Genomic DNA, 27,298 nt, shown 5'->3' with positions numbered 1-27,298 from the left:
GCAGCATTAGCAGACATCCGTGGATTCATCACTCAGATTACCTTCACTGACATCTTGATTGTAGACTCCATCTGGCTCTATATCAGAGGGGATCATAATGTGCCAAGTAGTCATCCTGGCTTCTGCTTCCAATCCAAACCCATCAACATTGCTACAAATACACAGTGAATGAACAACCACCAGAAACAAATAAAAGCGCTACAAAGATTAACGTGTACTGCTACAGCAATTATCTTCATTTCTGTCCACTTGATTTCTGATGATCTGCAGTCACAAGTCAAACTGAAGGTTTTTTAAAAAGGACATAACATGGACACTAATGTTGCTGGAGGAAGCAGAAATATTTCAGGAAACACCAGTGTGGCCAAAGCCACGAATGGCAAACACTAGGGTTTTTGCGGATCATGTTTCCCAAGTGTCTTGGGATAAAACCAAAGTCCTACAACTTTTTGGAAAGAAAAATGAAAATGCCAGTCAGGCTTTTGTAGCAATGCAGACAAGCAGGTGTTACCAGCATTTGTCATGTCCATCCAATTTAATTCTTCACTTATTCGAATACATCCAATTACTAAGATACTGAACGCATACTCAATAGACCCTAAGTCTAGTGACTGATCCCTTTAACTATTAATTACTTCACACTAGAGCTTCTTTCTACTTAAAAAATATTTCACACTGTCAAAGCATAGTAATATAAGGGTTGATCAGCACTTGTGTTAGTATTGTAAAATACCTGTGTAAAAGGAGGTAAGATTGTTCTCTAAACTCAGGCTCTTCAAACTTTTCATTTTATTTCAAAATGAATCACTACAGCTTGCTTGCATTTCACTGACTTGAAAGTTATAAACAGTTGTCAGGAATTTGCTGACTTATTCGCAAGGTGTCAGAGCTGAGAGGGAACAGGTGATTTTTATGTCACGGCCCTGGTTCTGGAATAAACTTCTGTCTGAGAGACTTACCTTCCCACATGCAGGTTAATCAAACAGTGAGCTAGGCAGCTGATGAACTCTTGATCATGATTTCCAGGTCCCAAAATTAAGTTTCTGTTCACAGTAAGGACCCTCAGAGAATCAAGGAGAGCCACTTGCTGAGGAACAGTTTTGTGGGCTCTTGAGAACTGATACAAGATGGTCCTGTTCAGGCAGTGATAAATAGCATCCAGTGATAGTCCCTGAGATCTTCTTTTTGACTAATAGAAACAAAACAAACAAAAAAAACCCACACATCATCAGATGTTAGCTGAAAAAATTTACAGGCAGATAATTTTTGCACAAATTGATCCACGCTGTTTTTTCAAAATAGGTAGTGTCAATTCCAGGGATTTCAAGGGCCAAATTGACACTAATAAATGCTGATGCACTTAAAATTTGAACATCCATAATAATCGGCCTATTTTCATTTTCTCTCACTTCGAGCAGCAGAAGTCTTCAACAGTCTCCAATAGAAGACCACGAGGAAGCTTTCCAAAAATCTCCTGAGGTCAATTTAGGAAGCTTTCCGGGCATTTAAGAAAAATAATAATGTCATCCAAAAGCAGTTTTAACTCAACTGCCCCATAATAAAGCATTCCACACTGACAAGATATGCTAGGAAAGCTCATTAAAAAGTAAAAGAGAAGAAAAAAAAAGGCATACTTACGAGCTAACCAAAGACAGGCCACCAGCACATGAACAATTACAGTCTTGGAGTGTTAGCTACCCAGGCTGCACAATTAGCAAAAGGCGCCATCCAAGTAGTACACAGGCTGCTTAGTAACATCACTCCATGGATTTTAACGTAAATTGTGAAAATGTTTTTTCAAGTAGGCTAATAGGAGAACATTGTTACCTGTGCAATGAGTTGGATTATGAATTCCACAAGAAGTTTGGATTCTTTGTTGAACATGCCCTGCCAAAGCTTATCTACCACACGCTGTGTAAAATAAAATACATTGTTCACCAGCACTTGGTAGCTTCCTCCACTTGTTATAGGCAGAGATGCATCTTCACCTATGTAACAGCAAAATAAAGCTTCTTCATTAAAAAGAAATAAATAAGTATATTGGCATTAGTCTATGCTTTCTAATTCTGTAAAAGAGAAGAAAAGAGTCAGATAGTCAACCTAAAGCCTAGTCAAAAAGCTAAAGCCTTGTCATAGAATCATAGACTGGTTTGGGCTGGAAGGGACCTTTAAGATGATCTAGTTCCAATCCCACTGCCATGGGAAGGGACACCTTACACCGGACCGGGGTGCTCAAAGCCCCATCCACCCCAGCCTTCGACACTTAGAGGGATGGGGCACCCACAGCTTCTCTAGACAGCCTCTTTTAGTGCCTCACCACCTTCAGAGTAAAGATTTTCTCCTTTATATCTGATCTAAATCTACCCTCTTTTAGTTTAAAGCTGTTACGTGTTGTCCTATCACTACACTCCTTGATAAAAGGAGACTACCAGAGCTTTTCTGTAGTCCCCTTTAGACACTGGGAGGATGCTATAAGGTCTCCCTCGAGCCTTCTCCTCTCCAGGGTGAACAACCCCAATTCCCTCAGCCTGTCTTTACTAGGACAGGTGCTCTAGGCCCTTGATAATCTCTGTGGCCTCCTCTGGACTTGTTCTAATACATCCATGTCCTTCTTGTGCTGGGTCCCCAAAGCTGACCATAGTACCACTCCAGGTGGGGTCTCACAAGAGAACAGCAGAGGGAAAGAATCACCTCCCTCGCCCTGCTGGCCAAGCTGCTTTTGGTGCAGCCCAGGATATGGGTGATTTTCTGGGCTGCAAGCTCACATTGCCGGGTCATGTTGAGCTTCTTGTCAACCAACATTTCCAGCTCCTTCTCCTCAAGGCTGCTTTCAATCCATTCTCCGCACAGCCTGTATTTGTGGCTGTCACTTACCTATGCTGAACTTTGATGGTAAATAATCACTGGAAATTGACAGTGAAAAGGCCAAAACAAGAGGGGCAGGGCACACACCAAACACCCACAGCAACCCCAGAAAATACATTGTGCAGCTTTATACTTACCTAACTTCTTGCAGCTATCTAAAAGGAAAATATCTGACATAGAATTAAAACCCAACCTGCTTACTAAAACTAATAAGATCTTGTGCAAACCAGGGTGAAATAGAAAAATCTCTGTGGATATTGCTACAGGCCCTTGTTTACTGTTTGGAGAGGTATATTAACCATCAACACTCTCTTAGTTTCTTTTCTGGATTCACATCTGATAGAGGACTAAAACATCACCTGAGACTCTATTCAAGGTAAACTGTACTTTGTGTGCGAGTACACTCAATTCACAACTTGAGAATCATTGCTTGAATTACTGCTTTCACAGAAGGATGCCAGAAAAGTCTCCTCCAGATTATTTCTCACAGAAAAGCAACGGGTGCTGATTTTGCCTGAGGTTCACTTAGATTTATTGATTTCTGGCACTACTTGCACACAAAGTGGCTGATTGCATCATACATGGAAGAAGCCAGCCAAAACTCTGAAGAAGGAACACCCAGGGAAACCAAAATTGTGCTCCTGGTGTACATAAAGTACTAACAAGGACTTCTAGGACGAATACAGAGCAGACTGATAGCTCCTGGCAAGTCCAGCAGGCCACCGTGAAATCAAAGCAGGCACCTGAGCAAAGATACTCCAACAGGCCACCTCACGATCATCTATACCCATGCTCTGCTGGGACAGCCCATCCTACTGACATCTAGCTTAAAAGCTTTTCAAACTCTTCCTGAGCATTTCTTTGGTAGGTGGTTCAATAGAGTACTAATCCCAGATGATTTTTCTGGGCTGCTTCTACAAAAGGAAGAAAAGAAAACTAAGGTAACTTTTAAAAACCTATGTCCCAGCCATGAGAAATTGACAAAAGCTCCAGATCATCTGCCAAGGCAAGAAGAACAAGACAGGTAATTCTGGGATAACAAGACTCAGTTGTATTTCTTTCTGACAGGACTGAAATTTGTCAGGTTTCCACATCCAAAAGATTCACCCAATGCAGTTTCTTTTAGAAACTTTTGTTTTATAGCTTTGGCACAATTGAGACTGAGAGGGAATATGTAATTACAGCAGTACCATTTACACATCAAAGGAAAGAAAAGGGCAGAACAAAAAATATGAAGGCACTAAATTTCTAACAAATTAGGTAATTAATAAAGAAAAATTAAAATTAATATCTATATCGAAAACTTTCCCTCAAGTCAGAGGGACTGATAATTAAGCATTGCTATATTACCCAATAAAACATCGGCTGCAAGTAAGTGGTCCATCACGCTATCCAAAACATATGTCTGAAACTCCTTCTGCTGTGTTCGTGTTGATCTTTCAGGGGAAGCCTGATTCAAGAAACACAGTGAAAAAATAATGAGTATCTCTGAGGGAGCAAAAAGGAAGAGGAGGTGTTATAGGTGAATTTTTGTTTTTCTTAAGTCTCATGAACTATCATTTATTTTTCCACAGTAATTTGTCTCCAGTAAGAAGTCTTGGCTCTATCTAAAAACTTAGGGATGGACATCAGGTATACATCAGCTGTATGCAGTCTTACAGTGAGCATTACTCCAATTTATACCCAGTATATTTATTTTCTGCCCATCCAGACCAGTAACTAACATTGACAAACTGTAACAGATTAAAATACAGCAAAGCAACTGCAACAGAATGACCATGGCCTCAAATATGCTTCCTGATGTCCATGTAAAAATGCATCTCTTGAAAGTTTATTTATTTATTTAGCTTTGTGACAGCAAAGAGACACCTAGCTACCTCAGGAACTTTTAAGATTATGTATAAGAATGCTCCAAAATTCCTGCAGCTATGGAAGAAATCAGGGAGACACAGCAGCACAACAAAGAGCTAAGTCATAGGAGAACTTGGACTGATGTGAACTGAACATTTCAAAAGACAGTCTGAAGAAAGTGTGGATACAGTAGTGCAGTTAAGCAGCAGTTGAACACCTCATTGCCTGCCTAAGCATTCAGAGAGCGCTGCTTTCCACACGTGTCACCAAATGTAACAGAGTTTAACAGAAAGATTATGTAGCAACTCCGTGAATTTTTATAGCATATGGCGCCAGATGTCCTGGCACCTGTTTTTATCTAACACAAATAAAACTGAGTCCTTAATATTTCTTTAGGGATTGGTAGGGATTTTATATTTTGAGCAAAACCAGTACAGCTGTCACAGGCTAATGGAAGTATAACAAATGAATCATACTCTGCAAGAATAAAACTTGAGGAAAGCTGCAACTTCTCATGCTGCACTGTTGAACATCGACTGTTGCAACCCACTTCCTGCATTTCCACACAAATGGAGTTATTGACTAAGATGACAAAACAAGAGCTCCAAAGAGAGCACAAAATACAAACAAAACTTTGACACAGCGTACTCAGTTACATGTGCGGCAACTAACAGAGCCATTTGACTACCCAAATGAAAGCTAAGGAGTCCACAAACATAACTGATAGTAGGACTTGTGTGGAGGGAAGAACACAGTGCAGCAAGAAAAAAAACCACAAATGTCACACAGATTTTCTGCTCAATCATTTCAGGTTATCACCAATACATGCAAATTCCAGGAGGAAGAAAAAAAGTCCAGAAAGCATTCTGAAAGGGAGGCTGAGAAAAACAAACACACACACACCTCTGGTGTTTGCTTCCTTAGGTTTTCCGAAGTATTAACAACAGCAAGCAAACTGTTATTTATGAGCCAAGAGTGTTCCAATTTTCTAAAACTCTTACTTCATGACTGTTTTTAAGATTCTACTGAATGGTAAAGTGAAGGTAAATAGAAATATTGAGGAGAAAAAAGGGTTACACTAAGTTCAAATCATAAAAATCAGTTTTACCTCTAGCAAAAGATCTACCAGTGGAGTCTGTTTGCTGGCTGGTGTGAGACATAAGTTATCAATTATCAGCACCCGCATGAAGTCAAACACAAACTTCTTGGCAGGATGGTTAGTTAGGTACGTCTTGGTGCCAACATTGCAGTATTCTGACTGGCTCCTGTTCATGCCAGAATCAGCTGCGAAGGCTTTGAACTCTTCAGCTGGGGACCCAACTTCATCATCAAGATCAGTGACCTGTGAAAAACAACATGTCAAAACTCCAGAGCTGAACAGATTAGCAGCAGTCATTTTGCTCTTCTATCCTTTACATGTCTTTCTATGGCTATTCACTTCATATTTGGTTTCCTAATAAGCCTTTTTCAGCAAGACTATCATTGGATTCAGCATCAGGTGCCCAATATACAACATGCAAAACATCCAAATTCTAGTTGCTGATTGATGTGGAAAAAAGAAGTCAGTAAAAGCTCACAAGAGTTACCTGAACCAGAGATCGCATATCACATGGGAGATACTTACCAACAAGAACTTCTGGAGCAATTTTTAATTTCTATGCAAGAATACAGATTCTCATAGCAGAAAACCAGAAGTTCTGAAAAAGTTAGCAGCTAAAGCAGAGAACAAAAAACCACGATAGAAGCCGACTGAAAAAGGCTTCAAGTTTGTGTGGTAGAGTAGCAAAAGCAAACTCACCTTTTTTTTAATGCAGTACCTTCCATCAGAGTGCAATAATCGGTAAAAACTACTTTCCCAGTACTGAAGGTGATTGAGTCCAAAAGAAATTAAAAGGAGAAAGTATTTTTAGATAATGCCTTCCTCCAAATACAAGAGGAGACAATGACTTCCCTGAAAAAGACTTATTGCATCACCAGCTTCCATATGAAGTAACCGAATGTTCTGAATTTTTGTCTGCTTCAGAATGAGAAAATTCCCAAGAAATGAAGAAAAACCCAAAGATGTAGGCTTTCTGGATTTAATGGCACATCTGAGAAAGGCTGGAAGATCGGTCAAGAATTTTCTCTCAAAGCTGAACTTAGGTGTTTTGTTGCTATAGTTAGCATCTATTTCATACGGAATTGAATAGTCTACCTCATTTGGGTAGACAGAAATGCTGGAGAAGCAAAAAGATTTGGAGTCGGAAGAGCCTTCAAATGGTGAAGAGTTCAAGTTGTCAGGCAGACAAAGTTTCACCTGTGCACTTAGTACTGAAAGGACTAAAAAACTACTTGGAGATATGCAAGACTGTTCTAAATTCTTTACACAGGTCAATGCCAAGTCAGCATTACAAGCTTGAAAATGGCACTTTTCTTCTTTTTTTCCTCCAAGAACTATCATCTACTTCAAATGCAAAAATCAATAATCTTATAAGACTCTTCAACATACATCTGTAAAAACTGATCATCTGTTTCTATTCATAATAGAAAAGACAGTATTTCAGCAATAAATATTTTCTACAGTATTTTATCATTATCTTCCCTAGTTATAGCATTTGCTAACCAGTAAGCTATCCTTCCATGCTCTTAGTGCATGGATTACATTTAGATGCCAGCTAACAACAACAGTTTATTTCTTTCCCTTTCATGGTCTAGAAATAGCAGCACTTTTCAATAACACTTAAAGGATACGTAAATTAATAACCTGTAATAGTTCTGCTTAAGGTGGCAATGCAATCAAAGATGAACTCACACCCTTCTCCTAGCTTGAACTCAGCAGTTACAGGTCAGACAGGAATATTTTTATTGGTTAAGCCCCCAACAGAAGTAGGAGGAGAAAGCAGTTTTCAATTTTATTGCATCCTCCAAAATAGAAAGGAGAAAGACAAGCTGACTCTGTCTTTTTCCTTCTGTAAATCTGAGCTAATTTGATTCCTGTATGTGAAAAAACTGGCCTACTAGAAAAAAAGAAATGGTGTACATTCTCTCTAAAATGAAGTTTCAGGTATCATTGTGCAGCAACAGTTGAGCATGCACCCCTCTCAGTTTCAAAACCCAAGTACAAAATTTCCAGCCCAGCCTTTAAGACCACCCTTTTCTGCATGGCAACTAGAGCTTTATCTTCACATGACTATTAATTGATCCATCTTCAAAAATAGCATCCAAGGGAAAAGAAAGGAAAAAAAAAAAAAACTCACTGCATTTCCTACCATCTCAGAGTAAGGTCGTATGTTGAAAGGAAACACAGTTGCTGCCAGTGCACACAGGAACTCTGGACTCATCCATAAGGAAACAAGGTCCGGCACATTGTGATACAAATAGCGAAAGAACTGCATCAAGGTGACAGGATATTCTCGAAGCCATGAGCCTTCTTCCTCAGACTGCCAAGGCTGGGTTGAAAAACAAACAGCACGTTAACACAGATGACGCTAATTGAAAAATGCTCATTTCAGGAAAGAGACACGGGAGGATGACTGGTAGGATCAAGTATGCCAAACACATTGTCAAACATGCAGTTAAACACATCATCAGAGATAGGATGAAATGTGATTGAACGTGGTCAAGTGCTTGTTCAAAGAGAGCAGAAATGTATCTGGTTGCCTGCTCAGTCACATATCAGTGTCCAAAACCAGAACATGTCAAACATGCCAGAGCATGTGTCACAACACATGGCCAAACAGCTGTCTAGAAGACATGACTGAAGACATGCTGTTCAGACGCCTGAAGTGATGTCTGATCAAACATGCAGACTATATGCCTGAGCATCTAACCAACATGTGACAAATGAGTTGCTAACCGTGACAAAACACTTGTCTGGGGACATCGCTGTATGATGAACACCTGACAGCATGCAACCAAGCATACATACACAGTTTTTAACACATCAGCTTGCAGGAACCACTTTTCAAGAACACATGTCCAAGCCTGTCAGACATGTCACCATGTCATGAAATCATAAGAAGCAGAAGTGAATGACAAATGTGACAAGAAAAATGTAATGAAACAGGCCAGAACAGGTTGCTACCACATGAAGAAATGTAATCAAACATGACCAAACGTGATAAACACATGGCAGCCCAAAACTTGACAGTAACCTATGCCTGCTCATGTGTTCAAGAATGTCACGAGCAGGAGACTGAACACATCTATGTGGCTAAGAACATGTGTTCTAAGGTGATGACTCAAAATACATTGCTAAGCATGATCTGAATTGTATCAAACAAAAACCCGATAGCACATCTAAACATAGATCAGTTGGTACAGAACAACACAGCAGGGCAAGAGACAGCATGTCTCTGAGCAGGTCAAGAGCATCTGCAAAGTGGAGGGCCAAAAATGACAGAACAGGTTGCCAGCAGGAGACAGAACAAGTGGCAACAGCAATGTGTACCCCCAGCATGTCATTAGATGTGCTTTCTAGGTGTGTGTACTGGTCACACCCGGATACGCCAACACATGAGCAGCAAGCAGTCAATGCTTCCCAGAGGGTTTCACAAACATGTGATGACCAAGCAGGTAACATCTAAACAGGTACTACTTGGGAAACATTTCACGAGATCTTTTTCAGCAATTCAATGCTCTAACTCCCACATAATACAAAATTTTCTTACTGAGAAACCAACTTTGACTACATTCAAAAATGACTAGATTCAAAAATGAAAAGAACACACATTTTTCTGACAGTTAGTTCATTTCCTCCAGCATGTGGCTATTAATAGTCAGGGGACTTCTCAAGCACAAAAAATCAGCATCTCGCATTGCTCTGAGCAGATGGGATAGTGAGTCTCAAACATTCCCCTGTGATGTTAATCAGGAAAGTAATTCAGTCATCTCTGCCAAACATTTTTATCCTTCTGCTCTCTTGTTTTGCTTTACTTGCAACAAAATGTAAATCTTAGCCTTTTTGTGAAAAGCAGTGCTAATTTTATGGTCAGTAATATTTCCACAGATAATGAAAAACAAAATAAGATAAGAATAACCTCATTACAATGTTTTCTTTTTACGCATATATTACGAGTAACTCCCAGATGGGTTGGTTTTGACACCAACAAAAAATTCACGTTTCTTATTTGGCTTCTGACCGACCACATGGCAGACCCAAGCAATTCCATATATACAAATATGTACAAAATTTTTATTCTTACAGAATTCAGCATGCTCCTCAGCATTCCCAATAACAAGAAGGCAGCTTCTGTGCAAACACTATGTACTGAAGAGGTAATGGTGCCACACGAGGCAGGAACTCCGAATATAAATGTCCAAATAGAGTCTAAATCAAACTGTAAAGGGTGAAAGAGAAAAGACAAACACTTTCTGCAGTGCAATTTGATACTGCTTTTTATTACATCTATAATGCATTCATTTGACAGTGTCTAAACAATAAAGGTTAGAGGATGTGAAAAATTCAGCCCCTACAACTTTATGGGGAGATCATGTGTCATGAAGCACTGAAGAAAATTCCTTTCAACCATGGACGAACTTAACTGCAGCTCTCACCTTCTCAAGGTATTTAAGTCTTCTGAAACAAGAAGTGACCTGTCAGCACAAACCCTGCACCATCAACACTTTCTTTTGGCACATGTAGTAACAAAAGCCACATGGTGTTCCATAGGAAAAACATGAACAAAACAAATACACTATGCTGTATTTTCCAGTAATTAAACAACAACAACAAAAAAGTCATTAAAAATAAGTAAGAAAAGGAAAAACTGCCCAATCTCTAGCATTAACAGCTCTACTGCTATGTATTTTAGGTGGCTGCATTTGATTTCAATTTAGCATTGCTGTACTTCAACTCTATAAGCAGAAGATGAGCTTCATGACTCTACTTTCCCACAGCACAGTGTTGCCTGTGCTGTCTAGTTCCTCTTGAGAAAATAAGCAGGCAGAATACTTTCTGGTCTGTAATTTTCACCTTCCCTTTACCACCAAAAAACAGATGTTAGCACTGTTAGTATCTGTTCTAAACAGGTACACCGTCAACCTGGAGTGTGGCTTTTCTCCATAAAAGACTACACTAAGGCTTCCTAGGTTTCTGTTGAAGGCTATTTATTTACATATAATTAAAACAAGTTCAAAATCAACCTACACAGAATGCTAATACACTTTTATTTTTCCACTGAGAACTAAGATGTCTCCCTTAAACTTTTCTGAAATAAGTACCTTGTATTTTTCTGTAACCTCATGAATGCTCTTTAATACAGCAACTCCCTGCTCTTAATAAATAAATGCTCCCTTCAATGTCATCCTGGCTCCAGATCAGACCAGAAAGAAACTAGCTTCATCTATGCCATACCAGGCTGGCTTCCACGTACTCCCACCATATCTTGTCCTCCCACTCCCGCACAGAGCAGCACAAAACAAGCCGTACTGACTTCTGCGTCAGCTGCTGGGGTTTGGGGGTGTTAATCTGTAATTTTCTTGGATGGCAGACAGAATTACACTTACATCTTATTAGATAATCCCTACCTGGGACCCCTGATTACATTGGCTGCTGGCGACAGGTGCACTGACCTGCAGGTTTTCAGGCAGTTCAGTGACTGGCTGCTGCAGGAAAAGGGCCATGAGGAGGAAGTAGAGTGCAGGTACATTAGTGTGCTTAGGCAGAAGGGACTGCAGGACAGGAAAGCCTGGGAAATGACACGCATCCCGGTTAATCTCCCGGACTGTCGATCTGCCACCAGCGCTCCTGCCAACATTGAACCCTGAAATAAAAAGACAAAAAGCCAACAATGTTAATAGAGAAATACCTGCGAAACTCATCCTTAAATCAAGTATTGAGCTCAAGAGGGTACCTCCACATAAATTTAACATTGTAACAAGGGAAAACTTGCATACTGGTTATCACACACATACTATGCAAGTCACTTCAGGTATCTAATTATTTAATTACTACAACAGGAAAAAATTGCCTTCCAGTACCACACCACATAGATAACCCTGCACCACGAAAACTGCTTAATGCTGTTCCAGACACACTCAGATTCATTTTCTGACCGCTACCAGAAACTCAAGACTTTAAAGATACCCAGCTTCTGAAAAAAAGTTATTTCACTAGCTGAGAGGGGAAAATCACACCTTAATCTCGGGAACTGAGTAGTTCAGTTATGTTAACAACCAGCAATCCCACAGCTGATTTAAGTAAATGGGCTGTAAAATGATTTCCACGCATGCTTCACAGGGAACTTGCTTCAGCTGCTTTGTTACTGATCAACCAGTATGAAGCATCAAATGCTCTTATTTTTAAGTGTTGCCAGAAACACAAAACACCTTTTGTGACCCTTTTGTCCTCAGTTATTTCATTTCCCCTTTGAACATCACACAGAGAGTACAGAAGCGCTCATTTTGCAGTAAGCACAGAGGCAGGAAGATAACTCAGTCTCTGGGTCAATGCAGACCGTCAAATTTTTTTTCCGATGTTGCCAGAGATAAGGTCAGTCAGGCTGTTTTTGTGAGGCTCTAATACAGAGATGGTTCTCAGCAGAAACTGACTATTTAAAAGAATATATACAAATTAAATCCTTGCCACGAAGCCACACTAACTCTATCAGTAAGCGTAAACAAAAATGGCTCTCAGACGGTTTCAGGTGAAGTCTCAGAGCCAACGTTTTGCAAGGCAATAAAAAAAAAATACAGAGTGTGAAAATTAGGTAATCAGATAAATCATTGCCATTTGATGAGATACAGTTTTAGAATTATCTTGTTCATCACAGCCTAGCCTGGCATCAGTTAAATTGATATTATAATACAAAACCAAAAAGGACTACTACATATGCTCTCCAACTGTGATTGCACATCTAATTTAGAAAGATTCTGTGGACTGAAGAAAATTATGTTATGGGACATTTGAAACAAATCTCGAATAAAAAATAAAAACGTCAGTGTCCTAAAATATCAGTGGGTTTAAAATTTTAAGACACGTGCATGCAAACTGTGAAGAATTTGTAAGATTTAAGACCTGAACCAGTAGCTAAACAACAGCTGCTACAGTATGTTAACAATACATCTTTGCACACATAATACGGTTTCATAAAAAACTCTGATTGCCGAAACTTTTGTAGTTTATTATTGATACAAAGAGTCATAATATATTGCTTAATACCCTGAGAGATATATTATGGGAAACCACTGCAAAGAGACTGAATTCCTGCAAAGGTCTAATAACCTGGATAAACAATGCCCTAAGAATCCACAAAGAAAATCTTTAATAAGGGCCAAGGGGTAAAACATGAGCCCAAGAAATCACAAGAGCAAGCTAAGCAGAGGAGACGGACTGAGATAATGCTTTGCACACACAAATTCCCAAGGTAGCACAAATCCCAACTGGTATATCTATTGGCACAGAATTCACTAGACAAAGCAGCACAGATTTAACACTGCATGATACTATGACTAATGTAACAATTACATTTTTCTTAATTAGTTTGAGTGTAGCACCTTGCAACAACACTTGTGATGCTATGCTGCCTTAGCATTTAGCTCATATGTGCCTGCCCATGGGACTTAACCATACATTGATGGTAACACGACACCAACTGCAGTTCAGCTACATAGGCTTTGTGCAGACAAAAAGCTAAGACTGAACTATAACAATATCTGTGCAATGTCAGCTGAAGGGCAGTTGTGTAGAACTGCTCTCTTTTGCTTAGCAAATCTAACTCTTAATTCTAAGAAAAACGAAGGGCAACATCATCTGATCAGAGCAGAGACAACAGTAACAGAAAGGATGTATCCATCTGAGAGTTTTCATACTGTACCTAGCACAGTACCAATCTTATTGGTCAAGACTGAATCCGTCTGATCAAGCCAGCCTCCACCACTGAGACCTTCCTTAAATTTAATAAGGATGGACTGATTACTCAACAGGACTACAAGAATTCGCATGGCAGCTGTGACCGTGGTGGAATGCAAATGTTCTTCCATGAACATCATAATCCAATCAAAACCCAGGGTCTTGACCAGTTCTTCACAAGCCCTAATAAAGGGGGAAAGAAAATCTGTGTAAATGCTTCAACAGTTCCTATGAAATTACACAATTTAACTAGTGAATAGATTGTGGACTGTATAATTCTCTCCTTTGAAATTAAAAACATAATATCCTTTCTAGATCTAAAGTTTTTTGTACTTACTGCAAACTAACAGCTGTCTTCTCTTTAGATGTATATAGAAGTTTCAGGAGGATATCTAAAAGCCTGTTCCGCAGGAGAATAAGATTAGCTGAAACAAGTCCTCCAAAATCATCTTCTGTTCCTAGACATCAAGTACAAAAAGAATTAAGCAAAATTAGTGTGATTTAAAAAAAAAAAATAATTAAGCAATTTTTTTTTTAGAACTCCAACCATTTAAATGCTATTCATAAATTCCATACACAAGTAAACTCAATCTGTTCCTACTCAGGTCAAGAAAAAGCCATGCTCTATTGTGGACAGCCTGCTACGCTTGACCTGGCGCACACTGCTGAGGAATGTTTGGTGCCCCATTATCGTCACACAGCGTTTGGTTGATTTGAAAGATGGGCAGAAGGATAGCACAGACAGTTATCTAAACTGAGGCGGTCCACATTAGCTAAGCCAGTTGGTTCCTGGCAGGCAGATGCATAAAAACAACCTGACAAAGGAAAGGGTGTGGAAAAAAAGGGGATTCATAAAAACCCCAAACAGTTGGCTAAACATTATGCAATCTGGGATAAAATTAAAAAAAAAAAAGATTTTTAAATAAAATAAAACTAACATTTTCCAGCTTATGCAAAATGTAAGAAATGGAAGAACAATTAATTTCCTTTTCAATCAAGTCGGAACCCGAAACCCCTTATCAGTCAAACAACACTCTGGTTCCAAAATGTGCTAATACACACAACTCAAGGTTAACTTCACAGCTATTTTTTGAATCCCTCTATTAGTACCTTACTTTATCTAAGGAGGAGCAGGTTTTCCACAATGTTAAAAAAAATTACAACTCGAGCAGAGACATGCAAAAAAGGAATACAGATAAATGGACACATACTGGGCCAGAGATCTGCGCCTAAGTCACAGACAAGAAAACAAAGCATCTTCAAAGGCAGCAATACAGCATAACTGATCAAGACCAGTAACCTATAAATCTACCGTCCTCTGTCTCAAGCTTCCCTTAGCACTCCTGACACAGTGTGCCTTTCTCCCCATGGTTCTCCAGTGTCCCTGGTAGGCAAAAAGCAGCACAAGCTCTGGTTAGCTTAGAAAAAAACATATGGCCAGCCTGCAGAGGGAACACGAATTTCGATCTCTCTACTATACCCAAGACACTGTTTTTTACTGAAAAAGTTGGAATTTCATCATCTCCGAGACTGCAACGAGAGAAAGTGTTCAGAAAGAAGAGGAGAGACATGTGAGACTGATAAATGTGCAGATCACCTAACCTTGTTCTTCAGGAAACAAGATGAGTCAAGCTAACTGTGCAACAGAAACCCTGTCCCTCTCACTGGTCCCTGCCTATCTGCATCCCAAGAGATGCAGAAACTTAGCGTCTTAGAGCACCCACTTGAGTTATTTGGTTCAAATCCACTGCTGGGTTAAATCATTTGGACTAGGGGAGACTAATCAAATCCACAACTGTATCAGCTTCTTTTCCTTAAAGAACAAGGGTAGAAATGTTCTCAAAAAATAAACACAAATACTCTTGAAGTACATATATATATATGTATACACACACACACACACATATATATATATATTTAAGGAGGAAAAAAAAACCACCTTACACTGCGTGAATTATTTTTCCCATTTCTCCACACGTGGAGGGTGCACCTGGCAGATGCACCTAGCAAATCATTCTCTTTTCTTTTTTTCCCTCCCCATAACAAAGCTGAGATGCACAACTGATAGGAAAGAACAAGTGGGTGAAGCAGAAGGACAACATTCAGTATTAAGTGAAGGAAAACAAAATAAGAGTGCATGAGTTTTGCACTGCTTTGCATGCAATACGCAAATCTCAAGTTCCACAGTTAACCTGGCAGCCATATTATAACTAAAATACATTACTGGTAATGATACCGTTTGTACATTTCAAGTATAAGTACAGAAGAGATCATAAACTATTTCTCTTCTACTGCTTCTAAGGCATACAATGACTTACCGCCGTCAAGCTTTTCTTCATTGTTTATTTCCATGACTACGAACTTCTCACAGACTGCAAACGTAGGTAAAGTGGAAGAGATGAACTGTCCAAACCTTGACACACACAGAAATAACATCATGCATTGATATGACAGATGAACTCACATCCATCAATAATTTCCATCTAATGTAAAATCACAACGCTAGTGGAAGGGCATTATCCAAAAGCATCAACTTTCCAACATCTGATAAAAAATAGCTGATAAAAAACAGCTGATAAAAATAGCCTCAATCTAAAGTTACTTGCCCAAAAGTGAAGTAATGTACAGTAATTAATGGAATCTTGGCAGACAAGTCTGCAGTTACAGGAGTTGGACAACTCTGAGATTCAAGAAAGCAAATGTGGAGATACCTCCAAGTCCTAGTAAAATGAACACCACAAGTTAAAGAACAGAACAAAACATTGTTCTCCAACTTTTACAGCTGAACAAGTATTACATCCCCCAAAATCATTCATCTGGTATAACATCCACGTCTACAGCTTCAGGTGATATAACAAGGTCATGGTTTTCAAGAACAAGATGATGATATACTATGAAAAGAAAGGAAACTGAATACATTCCTCTTTCTTCTGGAAAAATCCTCAAAAAGTCCTTAGTTACTGTAATTTATCTCAAGTTGTAAAACATTTTTCATTTTTATTTCCGGGAAGCAGAAGTAGTTATGTCGGAATACTCAGATTTATATTGTAGAATCTATTCCATTGGAAGAGAAGCACGACATCTGCACTGTTTATTCTTGAAATACTCTCTGATGTTTTCAAAACTTTTAATTGTACTTAACATAAGAACCTGAAATTATGACCATTCATACACAAGGAATATCTAAGCCCGGCAATATTTTATTCATTTCCATTATAATCAAACAGGAGATGAAAAAATTAAGTTATCAATGAGTTTAACTTGTTTAAAAGCACTTCAAATACTCCTGTGTGTATCAGTTGCAACTATTAATGTAACTTTCAGTCATAATTAATAGTACCATAACTGACAATCTTAAATATTTTTCTGTAGTCATCATTCAGAAAAACCATCTTGAAATTAGCCTTTCGTGAGAGAGAATAATCGAAACTGCATTTTAACTGAAGTATTCTCGTACTCCACCTGAAATAAAAATCAATGGTATTTAAAAGTGCTCAGTATGTCACACCAACAATGGACCAAGAATACGGCACCAATGCTACCTGCCTGAAAAACACTACACCAGTTTAATCATTCAGTTGTACCTATTGAGATATAAACTGAATTTAATACAGAAATCAAGGCATTACCAAAACTATTATACCTATGCACTCAGTCACTTAAAAGAAAATATTCAGTACGTATTTGACATTAGTTACTCCACAATAGTATTGTCGCTAAGTACTTTCGAGCAAGGTCAGCAACATAATAAAAACACGTAAGCCAGAATTAATATAGGTGTGGGCTACCTGAGCAAGTCGTAGCTGCTGGGGAAGCCTTGAAGCAAAAAGCTCAGCACATTACTAATTGCAGCAATAGTAGGCTGGGACAGAGACGTATCTCGAAGAGTCAAGAGCAGTCTTGGGATGAGTTGGAATTCCCTCATTAACTTAGCGTTCTTTGCTGCTTCGCTGAAGGAAGGAAGGAAGGAAAGGAGGTGTCGGTTTAAAACTAGAGCTCCCTATAAATATTACCTAATCCTGGAAGCCTCACCAGGACACTGGCATCAACTTATACCTGGACTCTGTGAGAAGTTCGATGAAGTGTTCAAATAATGACAGGTGAAGCTCATAGGGTGCGTGAAGCCAGACCTGAAATAAAGAATAAACAACGGTAAGTTTGGTACACAAATCCATTTCAAGATTCAGAACTGACATTCGAGCTTCATACAGCAAAAGTTATAAAAAGCTTGAATAGAGTAAAACTTGTTGCCCATGTTACTGTTTACCTGGCCTGATTGCACGCCTCTCAATTGTTCCTTCTTCAAATTCACTTATCTGTTAAACATACTAGCAAAGACTAAAGAAACACACATTGGTACCCATTGATAGTCTCTATAAATTTATCACAGTAGAATGTTAGAGTTATAGACAAAAACGTTTATCACTTTCCGGAATTCTTCTTTAAGAGGTGGTACAATTCCACTGACTCCAAAGGAATTATTAGGGATTTACAGTGTTGATGTGAAATGCTGAATGGGACCAACATGATGATTCGGCTGAAGCAAAGATTCTCTTTGTGAAATTGACTATCTTCTGCCGGCACTGAACTCAAGGCGTTCCCTGATCTTTGTTTCGTGTGGTGTTTTGTTTCATCCGTTTTAACCTTTACCCAGAAATTTCTGCACAGCATTTTCAACAATTTATATCTACTAGCAAAAAAAAAAAAAAGAAAAACACACAAAAAAAACCCAACACCCCAAACTATTATTCAAAAGTAGTAATAAAATAAGTCGAGTCAGAAAACTCCAAGTTATAATTTCAAATCTTAAAATTGGCTTGCTATTGAAGAAAGTATAATTAATATTTGTGTTCAGGTGTGTAAGATGGTCTGAAATGAAAGTTTCCTTGCTTTTGCTGTTCTTTAAATCTTATCTAAAATGATCAGAACAATCTTTCCTTTACCACGCTTAGCATAAGATTAAGAACACCTAATTTATCCAATTTTAATGAAATGTTTGGGTCACTGCTTTCTGAATACATAAATTTAAAAAATGGGAATTATAAAAACACAAGTCAGAAAGTGTGACTTCCTGAGGCTTCTCAAAAGTTTCTTCCTAATGAATCACAGACGTATCACTTGCCTTAATGTGTGTGTGTGTTCTCTCTCCTAAACTGTTCATCCAACTTAATGCCTCTACCACAAATATTAGATCAGGTACATGTAATGACTTCTATCAGATGTACATTTACTTGTGCTCATTAATAGCAAGCACAAGGAAACCGTTGTTATTTAAAAGATTTGTTTAAAAATAGTTTTTTAATACTGAAGAATTAATGTTTAAACAGAGCATGAACTTACTTCTAGTTTCAATATTCTTCACCAAAAAAAAGAAGAAACTTGAGCAGTTTTCATTTCCTGATTTTTATGCTGTAACTGTAGTGTATTACCAATCTTGGCGATAGTTTTTTCAGTTGTGTTGAAGTCCTCTAAACTCTCGAAGTTAACAAGGCCATTTGATTTTGTTAACATGAAGGCTATATTAAGTGGCAGGCATTTTTTCAGAGGGAAGACACTTTAAAGACTCCAGAAGTGCTTTTACATACTCAAATGCATATATATAAAAACAGTAAAATAAATAACCCCGCGTTTTAGAGCCATTTGTGAAAAATGGACGTATGTCATATCTTGTAGTTGGATCTTTTATTTATTTGAAGTGTATGAGAATCACAACAGTTTTACTCAGTCTGGGTCAGATACAGATAATAATAAAAGGGACAAACACCAAATGGTGAGTTCTCTGCATTGTTTAACACTGTCAATCAGCCTCTTTTACATTAGCATTTAATTCTGAACTTGTCTACTTTCCCCAGTTTAAAACACTTCAATATTTCAATAGGCTGTGCAAGCAGATTTTTATCTACCTTATTATTAACATTGCAGGAGACACATGATGAAGTGATTCCCATGTGCATTGAAAAATCTACCTCCTACTGTTACTTTCAGTGCATCTTTCACACCTTAATGTATCTACTGCAGTAGAACACACTAGTTAAAGGAAATTACTGTGGAATAGAAAGCTAAAAAACATCATCTAGAACAACAAAAAACACGACCGTGCTTGGTACTCATTAATGGCTTGTAGAACGACTCAAGCCATTTCAGCAAGAAAAATTACCAATAATCTTGCTGCTGAGCTGCTGTTCTGTACAATATACAGAATAGTAAGTTTGCAGGATAACAACCTCATCTGCTGTTGCTCGGTATTTAAGGTATGTCGTCAGTTTACTCAAGTACTCATTAGCCAGTATCATGAGGACTTCTCTGTGTAGCTTCACGTACCTCAAAATCACAGAGCAGATCCTGGAAGGCAATAGAGTTTGGAATAATGGAGGTCTCATGCCCACTGTCAACAGTTCCCACCAAGGAAAAGGTGAGATGAAGTATGTGACTGTTCAGAAGGGATCGTTTCTTCTTTAACAGCATTGCCAGCAACTTGAACAAATAAACAGATACGGAACTATTACCCTATGAAAAGGCAAGCACGTAATCTACGCATAATGAAGCATGGGTGGAATGGCTGCATCTCTTTTGAGAAGGCCCATAAATTACCTCTGATGCTTGAAATTTTTGGTGAAAAAGCTTGAAAAAGGCATTACAGCTGATTAGAACAAGAGTGTACCCAGGATCCCCTCCAGCTCACGAGAAAGTTTCTGTTCTAAACTGCAGATGGTATCTAGGCCCTGATAGTTAGGCACATGCACCTCTCAGCTCTCTGGTAGTCACCCACAGCTTAAGGCAGCACGTGATATGTGCTCACATGTGTGTTCCTGGAAAGCAAGACACATGCAGATACGGTAGTCTTCAATAGACCAGTCTGCACCTCTGGAGTACCATAAATACAAATGAGAGGTACTCTGTCACTGAAGAAAAGTATCCATCACTAGATAGATCTGAATAACCCCAACTTTCTGTCCCATTAAGTGACACACTAGAAAAACAAAACAGAACAAAACTCAGATCCTTGCTACTCGTCACAGCCAACGGCATGAGCTGAATGCTGGCTTGCTCAGCTCAGCTTCACCATCTGCTTTGAAACAACGAGTAAAAAACATACAATTTTCCATGACTCTTTCCTAAACTGTGCTATTTCCTGAGGTCAATAGAAACAGAATATAAGTTGTGTGATGATCCACAGATCATTTATTGTGCAAGAAACACTGTCTAGATTTTTTTGTTCAAAGTCAAGGTCCACAACAGGCTAAACGGAATATTAAGTTTCAACATAACTATAAGTAGCCATTAGCATTACAAGGTTTGTAAATATGCTGCCTAAACCACATGCCAAATTTTCAGTTTCAATAAAGTCATCCTCATGAGAAACAAAGTTCATTGGTCATGTGAACACCTTTTTCAAGTCAGTCAAATAATCCTTTTGCATAACTGATTGTACTTTCTCCACCCCAATGGAGATTTAACAAGTGTTAAGTTGGCAAGTGAACACCTCCACTAATTATGAAGTCTATGCGATCTCCTCAAAATAACAACTCTAGGAGTCTGCTTGTTTGGTTTCCTCGATGTGTCCAAATCCTTTTCTCTCGCTGGTAGACCACTGAGACAGAAGCTCCAGAGGCTTGGAGTTGTGGACTCACATTAACAGGGTAGTACCACTAAGTTGTGCTCTTCCTTGCTATTAATGAAGAGTCAGATTCAGCAGAGCAGTTCAATAGACACAGCTGCCTAGAAAAACTTTCCACTCTGTTCCTTGAAAGCTATCCCAAATAACTCATCTATGTTCTGAGCTGAGAGCTCAGAAAACTTAAGAGCAGAAACTCAGGTTACCATGACACAAAGAATTCCAATGGGACTTGAGAGCACAGACACTGAAATTCAATTAGCCTGGTCTGTTTAAAGACATTTCTTACATACCTGATAACCTCTGATTCTTTCCATTTCTTTGCTGGCTAGCGGATTGCTTTTTACCACGCAGACTAAGGCCTTCACAGCTGCATACAATCCTTCTACATCTGAAGCCATGGCTACAAGTCCTAAAATAGCAGCAGCTCCACCAATGTACTGCAGTATAGTGGCAACAGGCTTGGGGACAAATGTTCTTACTCCTGAGCACAGGTAGTGAAAATTAATTAAAATCAAGTCTTATTCTTGTAGAAATTAATTGGGAGTTCATGCAAGTAATTTGCAGTCTACCCCGCTTGATTTATTAAAACAATATCACTATGTGTATTATGACACCTCAGAAGAAGCGATGATGGAAATTTTGCATTGAAAAATAATTTACGAACTAAAATCAATTAAGTGCATTTCCCCAACAGTACTTACATAAACAGAAAAAAGCATCCCGTATCAGTAAAAAGAAAAAAGATGAACGGTATGTCAATAAAGTATAAAAATGTAAAATCAGTTTAACAGTGTACCATAAAAATCACATTGATCATTTACATGATTCATCTTCTGGTACTAAGTTCTTATTGACAAGTACTTAATGATGTTTAAACCTAATAATTCTCAAATACTCAACTCACCCAAATATCCTACCAAAGCTGCACCAATGGAACGTGCAGGTCCGTTCAAGTGCCCTGCTGAGTTATGTACCAGCTTCACAGGTGTGGCATTTTCATGAGAAGAAATTGCCAGCTTTAAGGAATAAGGAAAAAAAGGAGGATGAAGGGAAGATTTTTTCCTGTATGAGCCTGAACTCAACCTATTTTCCTCCTGTGATAGTGAGTAAACACAAAATAAAACTATACTGTAGTCATTAGTACATCCTCTACAGTGAAATCTGCAATCTCCAAAGTTTAAGGATGATTAATTAATTTAAAAAAAAATCCCAACAGACGGTCCCTCACTTAGACGAAATATATAAACCAATACACAGATTTCCAAAACTGAATCACAGTCAAAAGACTAAGCTATCAGTTTTGTTCATCTGCAACTGTAGTTCAGTAAGTATTGTTCAATTATATCATCTCAGTAACTGCTATCTACATTGAAAAGACATAACACCTCCAAAAGAAGACAAGCTACATCACTACTAGTAATTTGAAGAACAGGAATACATCTACAATCTCACCACTCCCCCCACCTTCTTTTTAAAGATTCAAGTCATCGTAGGCAACTCTGACAAGTACCTCACTTTTCCTAGTTTCAATGAGTAAACTGACTTGAAAAGTCATACACCAACCAACTCATTTTCCAACGTACCTGTTTAGCAATGGCTTTACTATCCAACTTGTTGTAAACTTTCCTTATTTTTGCAACTGTAAATGAAGAAACCGAGAGAGCATAGAGACCAAAAGAGACCTTCTCTTCTGGTACTAAAGATACCGGAGATGGGTTGTTTCCCTCACATTTGGAATCTTTGCCTTAAAGACAGAATAAAAACTCATTTTAAAAAAGGCACTGATTTTCTTTTCAGTTTAAACAATAAAATTGAGAAGTTACATTTCAGAACAGGCACAAAAAAGAGCTTTTATAGACCTCTGAGATTTGACACTGCTTTTGTGTATTTGTTCACCACAGGCAAAACTAACTTGATGGCGTTCAAGTCTACTATTAAAGTTAAAAGACAACAAAAAACAAACTTTTCCTTTCAATAAGGTCTTCTATATTAACACTTAATGGCAACTGGCAGCTTGTGGCTTGGCCAAGCAATAAAAGACACAGCTTTTCCTCATCTGAATTTTTGGCAACATTACTCCTATTCTCAGTTAGTGTCCAGCCTAAGGGCTGTTCGCTTTCACTTCCACCTGAAGAATGGCAAAGGGACTACTCAATAAACATGATATTATTTGGTCCATCTGCATCTGTGTGTGTGACAACAGGCTTTATACAATGATTTGCTAAGCAAACTGCATATAGAAAATGGTACAAGAGATGCAAGAGTGAATAAAGATCAAAAGGATCAGGCACTGCAGAGAGGTATAACCCTATCTTTTTTTTCCTTTTTTTTTTTTTTTTTTTTTAAATCTGCAGCTCCCATACTGAAGGCTTCTTGTGAGGCATTGCAAATACTACAAGCAACGGTGGTCTACAATACTTAGTGCATGTGCGTGACATAGCACCAGAAAGCTTCACGAAGAGATTTGCTTCTGCATCATCATTCCAAGTCAAAAGGCGTCTCCAACGCCACTGAAATATATTAACAAAATTGAAAAAGCGTGAAGTTTCCTCACCTAACACCGAAATAAGTGACAAAGATGGGGGTCTACACAATTTGTTCAATACGTATCACGTCTCTGTTAAGTCTCACTTGAGCAAATTTCAGATGTCTCAGTTTCCCCATAAATGAAATCCTTATAAAATCTTCTGCTCACAGGGATGCCCTGAGAAAATAACTGCATTTCAGCAAACAAAGGAAGTAATGTATTCTCCTGAACTAACTGCTCTTTTAGGGCTCTTTACAAGGCCAGAAGAGTATTGGCTTTTTCACTTCTTAGTTTAAACACAGAAGAAATTCTCAGAAGACGGTAATCTTGCTTACTGAAATAGGGGACAGAACTTCTGAAACAAGTACAGCACAGGCAATGGGGAAGTCAGATATAATTTCCTTGGAAAGGGGACAAGGAGCGGAATGTGGCCCTCATAATCCACGAGGAAATGCTTGGCGACCTGCTACAGCACTTGGATGTACGCAAGTCGATGGGGCCCGATGGGATCCACCCCAGGGTACTGAGAGAACTGGCAGAGGAGCTGGCCAAGCCGCTTTCCATCATTTATCGGCAGTCCTGGCTATCAGGGGAGGTCCCAGTCGACTGGTGGCTAGCAAACGTGACGCCCATCTACAAGAAGGGCTGGAGGGTGGACCCAGGAAACTATAGTCCTGTCAGTCTGACTTCGGTGCCAGGGAAGCTCATGGAGCAGATTATCTTGAGTGTCATCACGCGGCACTTGCAGGGCAACCAGGAGATCAGGCCCAGTCAGCATGGGTTTATGAAAGGCAGGTCCTGCTTGACGAACCTGATCCCCTTCTATGACAAAGTGACGCGCTTAGTGGACGAGGGAAAGGCTGCGGATGTGGTCTACCTTGACTTCAGTAAGGCTTTTGACACCATTTCCCACAGCATTCTCCTCAAGAAACTGGCTGCTCATGGCTTGGACTTGCGTACACATCATTGGGTTAGAAACTGGCTGGGTAGCCGGGCCCAAATAGTCGTGGTGAATGGAGTTGGAAACCGGTCACTAATGGTGTCCCCCAGGGCTCAGTACTGGGGCCAGTTCTCTTCAGTATCTTTATCAGTGATCTGGATGAGGGGATCAAATGCACCCTCAGTAAGTTTGCAGATGACAGACACCAAGTTAGGTGCACATGTTGTTAGGTGCACAAAGCTTCCTGGCAGAGAAGGACCTGGGAATATTTGTTGATAGTCAGCTGAACATGAGCCAGCAGTGTGCTCAGGTGGCCAAGAAGGCCAACAGCATCCTGGCTTGTATCAGAAACAGCGTGGCCAGCAGGACTAGGGAAGTGATTGTCTCCCTGTACTCAACTCTGGTGAGGCCGCACCTCGAGTACTGTGTTCAGTTTTGGGCCTCTCACTACAGGAAGGACATGGAGGTGCTGGAGTGTGTCCAGAGAAGGGCAACGAAGCTGGTGAGGGGTCTGGAGAACAAGTCTTACGAGGAGCGGCTGAGGGAGCTGGGGTTGTTCAGCCTGGAGAAAAGGAGGCTCAGGGGTGACCTTATCGCTCTCTACAGGTACCTTAAAGGAGGCTCCTTTGGTCTATTCTCCCACGTGCCCAGTGATAGGACAAGGGGGAATGGGCTACAGTTGTGCCAGGGAAGATTTAGGTTGGATGTTAGGAAGAACTTCTTTACTGAAAGGGTTGTTAGGCGTTGGAGTGGGCTGCCCAGGGAAGTGGGTTCAGTCACCATCCCTGGAGGTCTTTAAGAGACGTTTAGATGTAGAGCTTAGTGATATGGTTTGCTAATTACAACTTGCACAGATCCAATGTGCATTCCAGGAGAAATAGTAAATGACTAGCAGATAACTAAACCCAGACTTACTTGCTAGGTTTGACTATCTGTCAAAACAGCCAGCACAAGACACAGATCTGCACACGACGTAATGCCATTCCCCACACTTTCTGATTCAGGATGTGCAAGGAGAACCATCTACTTGTCCTGGATACTTTGGTCTTTCGCTGCCTCAACAGTATCTATACTTGCAGTTTTTTTCCATCACCTCTCTGAGGAAAACATTCACTATGAAAGCTACAACTGTGTGTTCTCTTGACATACTTTGTTTCTTAGCACTCTGCGCTCACTGCTTGCTTCCTTCCTTGAGTTGGTGGATGGTTTCTCACTGGAAGAGCTAGAAAGCATGGAGGTGCTCACAGGGAGACACGACCCAAGTACAAGACAACCTGATATGTTCCCCTTTTCTATGTCTCCGTTAAAGGTCTAGTGATAGCTACATAAAGCAATAAATGTATACTGATATTGGTGAGGAGAAAATGTAAACTGCACAGAAAGACAGGGAACACTACAGAACAGGAAAATCTTGCTTGTGACAGCCCATCTTACCAGAGGCATTCAAGAATCCATTGCCCCAGTTGCACATTTCCATACCTTTTCGCATTACAATCCCTTAAATTTCAAACAAGAATACTTACAAACTGTAATGAAATCACCCAGAATTTTTCCCAATACATGATTTAAGACTATCTGCTGCACTATAATCCCTCCTGTTTCTTTTTTTTCCCCTCGTCCCTCAGTTGACTGATCTAGGCCCTACAAACAATTCTATTTCAAGACAGCTGCGTTTAAAGCACAGAATAAATGGCAGATTTGTAAATAAGCGTGAGTGCTATCAATAAAAACTGACAAGTTCAAATGCCTTTCCAATTTCACTTTCTACAGATAAATACAATATACAGCATGAATAACAACAGCGTTTAAGTTTTCTAACTAGTTTAAAACCCAAGAGAGGAATACCAGCACTTCTATCATACCTCAGTATCAGAACCACCAGAAAAGTATGTTACAATGGTAATTTGGATTTATATCATCCCCTTCAACAACAGCTAATCTTCTTCACACGAACAGCTTTGCCTCTCTGCTACTGCATATTCTTTTTTCTCACTTCTTCTGTCAATATGCATGCAAAAGACTCAACTAAGTTGGATCAAGTTACATGTTACCATTGGAATTGTACTTACACGGTATGTATACTGCTTGAAAGCTTCCAACATAATTTGGTCCCAGCTCATAAATGGTGCTAACACCTGGGGCAGGCAAAACTTCCTCCAGGAAGTGTGTAGGGCCCAAACGCCACACCAATGAAGAGAGCTGGCGCTGTGCGGGTGGTGTGCCAATATAGGCATAGACAGTGCTGACTACAGGAGGATTAGCAGAACCAGAGCCACTAGGACTGCTGTGAATATAGTGAAGCTGTAAGGGATAAAAATACAGAAAATCTTAGTGAAGTTACTGAGAGCGCCGGGGTACCATCAAAAGATAGCAGACAGATTAGAAATTCAGGCAAGCAATTTGCAAACCGAGGACATAAAAATGATTGGTCTGTAATGCATAGTAGCCTGACAATATGGTAAAAGTTAGTGAAGAGCATTATCCAGAAGGTAAATGCAAAGATCAGAAGTTAAGTGGTTTTCAAATATGAAGGTGTGTATAGAAATACCGGATGAGAATGTGCGAGTTCTGTGCTTAAAAACGCTGAATAATGAGGCTGCATCATGCTTCTAAAACCATGGTCCTTTCTGACTGTCACTGTTGGTTTTTTTTTTTTTGAAAACCAGT

General features: G+C 39.3%; 1 protein-coding gene across 9 annotated transcripts in view; it reads right to left on the bottom strand.

The window, feature by feature from the left end:
• WDFY3 (WD repeat and FYVE domain containing 3) overlaps positions 1-27,298 on the bottom strand; it is a 171,424-nt gene that overhangs the window by 35,289 nt on the left and 108,837 nt on the right. For 4 of the 9 annotated variants that reach the window (XM_066996496.1, XM_066996493.1, XM_066996498.1 and 1 more), the window contains 18 exons: positions 26,701-26,932; positions 22,748-22,908; positions 22,069-22,258; positions 21,455-21,645; positions 19,868-20,020; positions 17,603-17,676; positions 17,335-17,496; positions 15,865-15,959; positions 13,884-14,004; positions 13,512-13,729; positions 11,224-11,459; positions 9,900-10,034; positions 7,953-8,144; positions 5,825-6,058; positions 4,216-4,315; positions 1,828-1,988; positions 960-1,189; positions 42-151 (listed from right to left, as the gene is read on the bottom strand). In XM_066996496.1, the coding sequence (XP_066852597.1) occupies positions 42-151; positions 960-1,189; positions 1,828-1,988; positions 4,216-4,315; positions 5,825-6,058; positions 7,953-8,144; positions 9,900-10,034; positions 11,224-11,459; positions 13,512-13,729; positions 13,884-14,004; positions 15,865-15,959; positions 17,335-17,496; positions 17,603-17,676; positions 19,868-20,020; positions 21,455-21,645; positions 22,069-22,258; positions 22,748-22,908; positions 26,701-26,932 (2,995 nt within the window). The remainder of the gene's footprint in view (positions 1-41; positions 152-959; positions 1,190-1,827; positions 1,989-4,215; positions 4,316-5,824; positions 6,059-7,952; positions 8,145-9,899; positions 10,035-11,223; positions 11,460-13,511; positions 13,730-13,883; positions 14,005-15,864; positions 15,960-17,334; positions 17,497-17,602; positions 17,677-19,867; positions 20,021-21,454; positions 21,646-22,068; positions 22,259-22,747; positions 22,909-26,700; positions 26,933-27,298) is intronic. The other 5 variants (XM_066996499.1, XM_066996500.1, XM_066996495.1 and 2 more) reach the window with 4 other exon arrangements.

This window comes from Anser cygnoides, chromosome 4 (genome assembly GCF_040182565.1).
Source record: "Anser cygnoides isolate HZ-2024a breed goose chromosome 4, Taihu_goose_T2T_genome, whole genome shotgun sequence".
In the NCBI taxonomy this organism is placed as follows: domain Eukaryota; kingdom Metazoa; phylum Chordata; class Aves; order Anseriformes; family Anatidae; genus Anser; species Anser cygnoides.
Note: the sequence above shows the minus strand (reverse complement) of the source record. Positions and strands in the feature narration are given on the sequence as shown.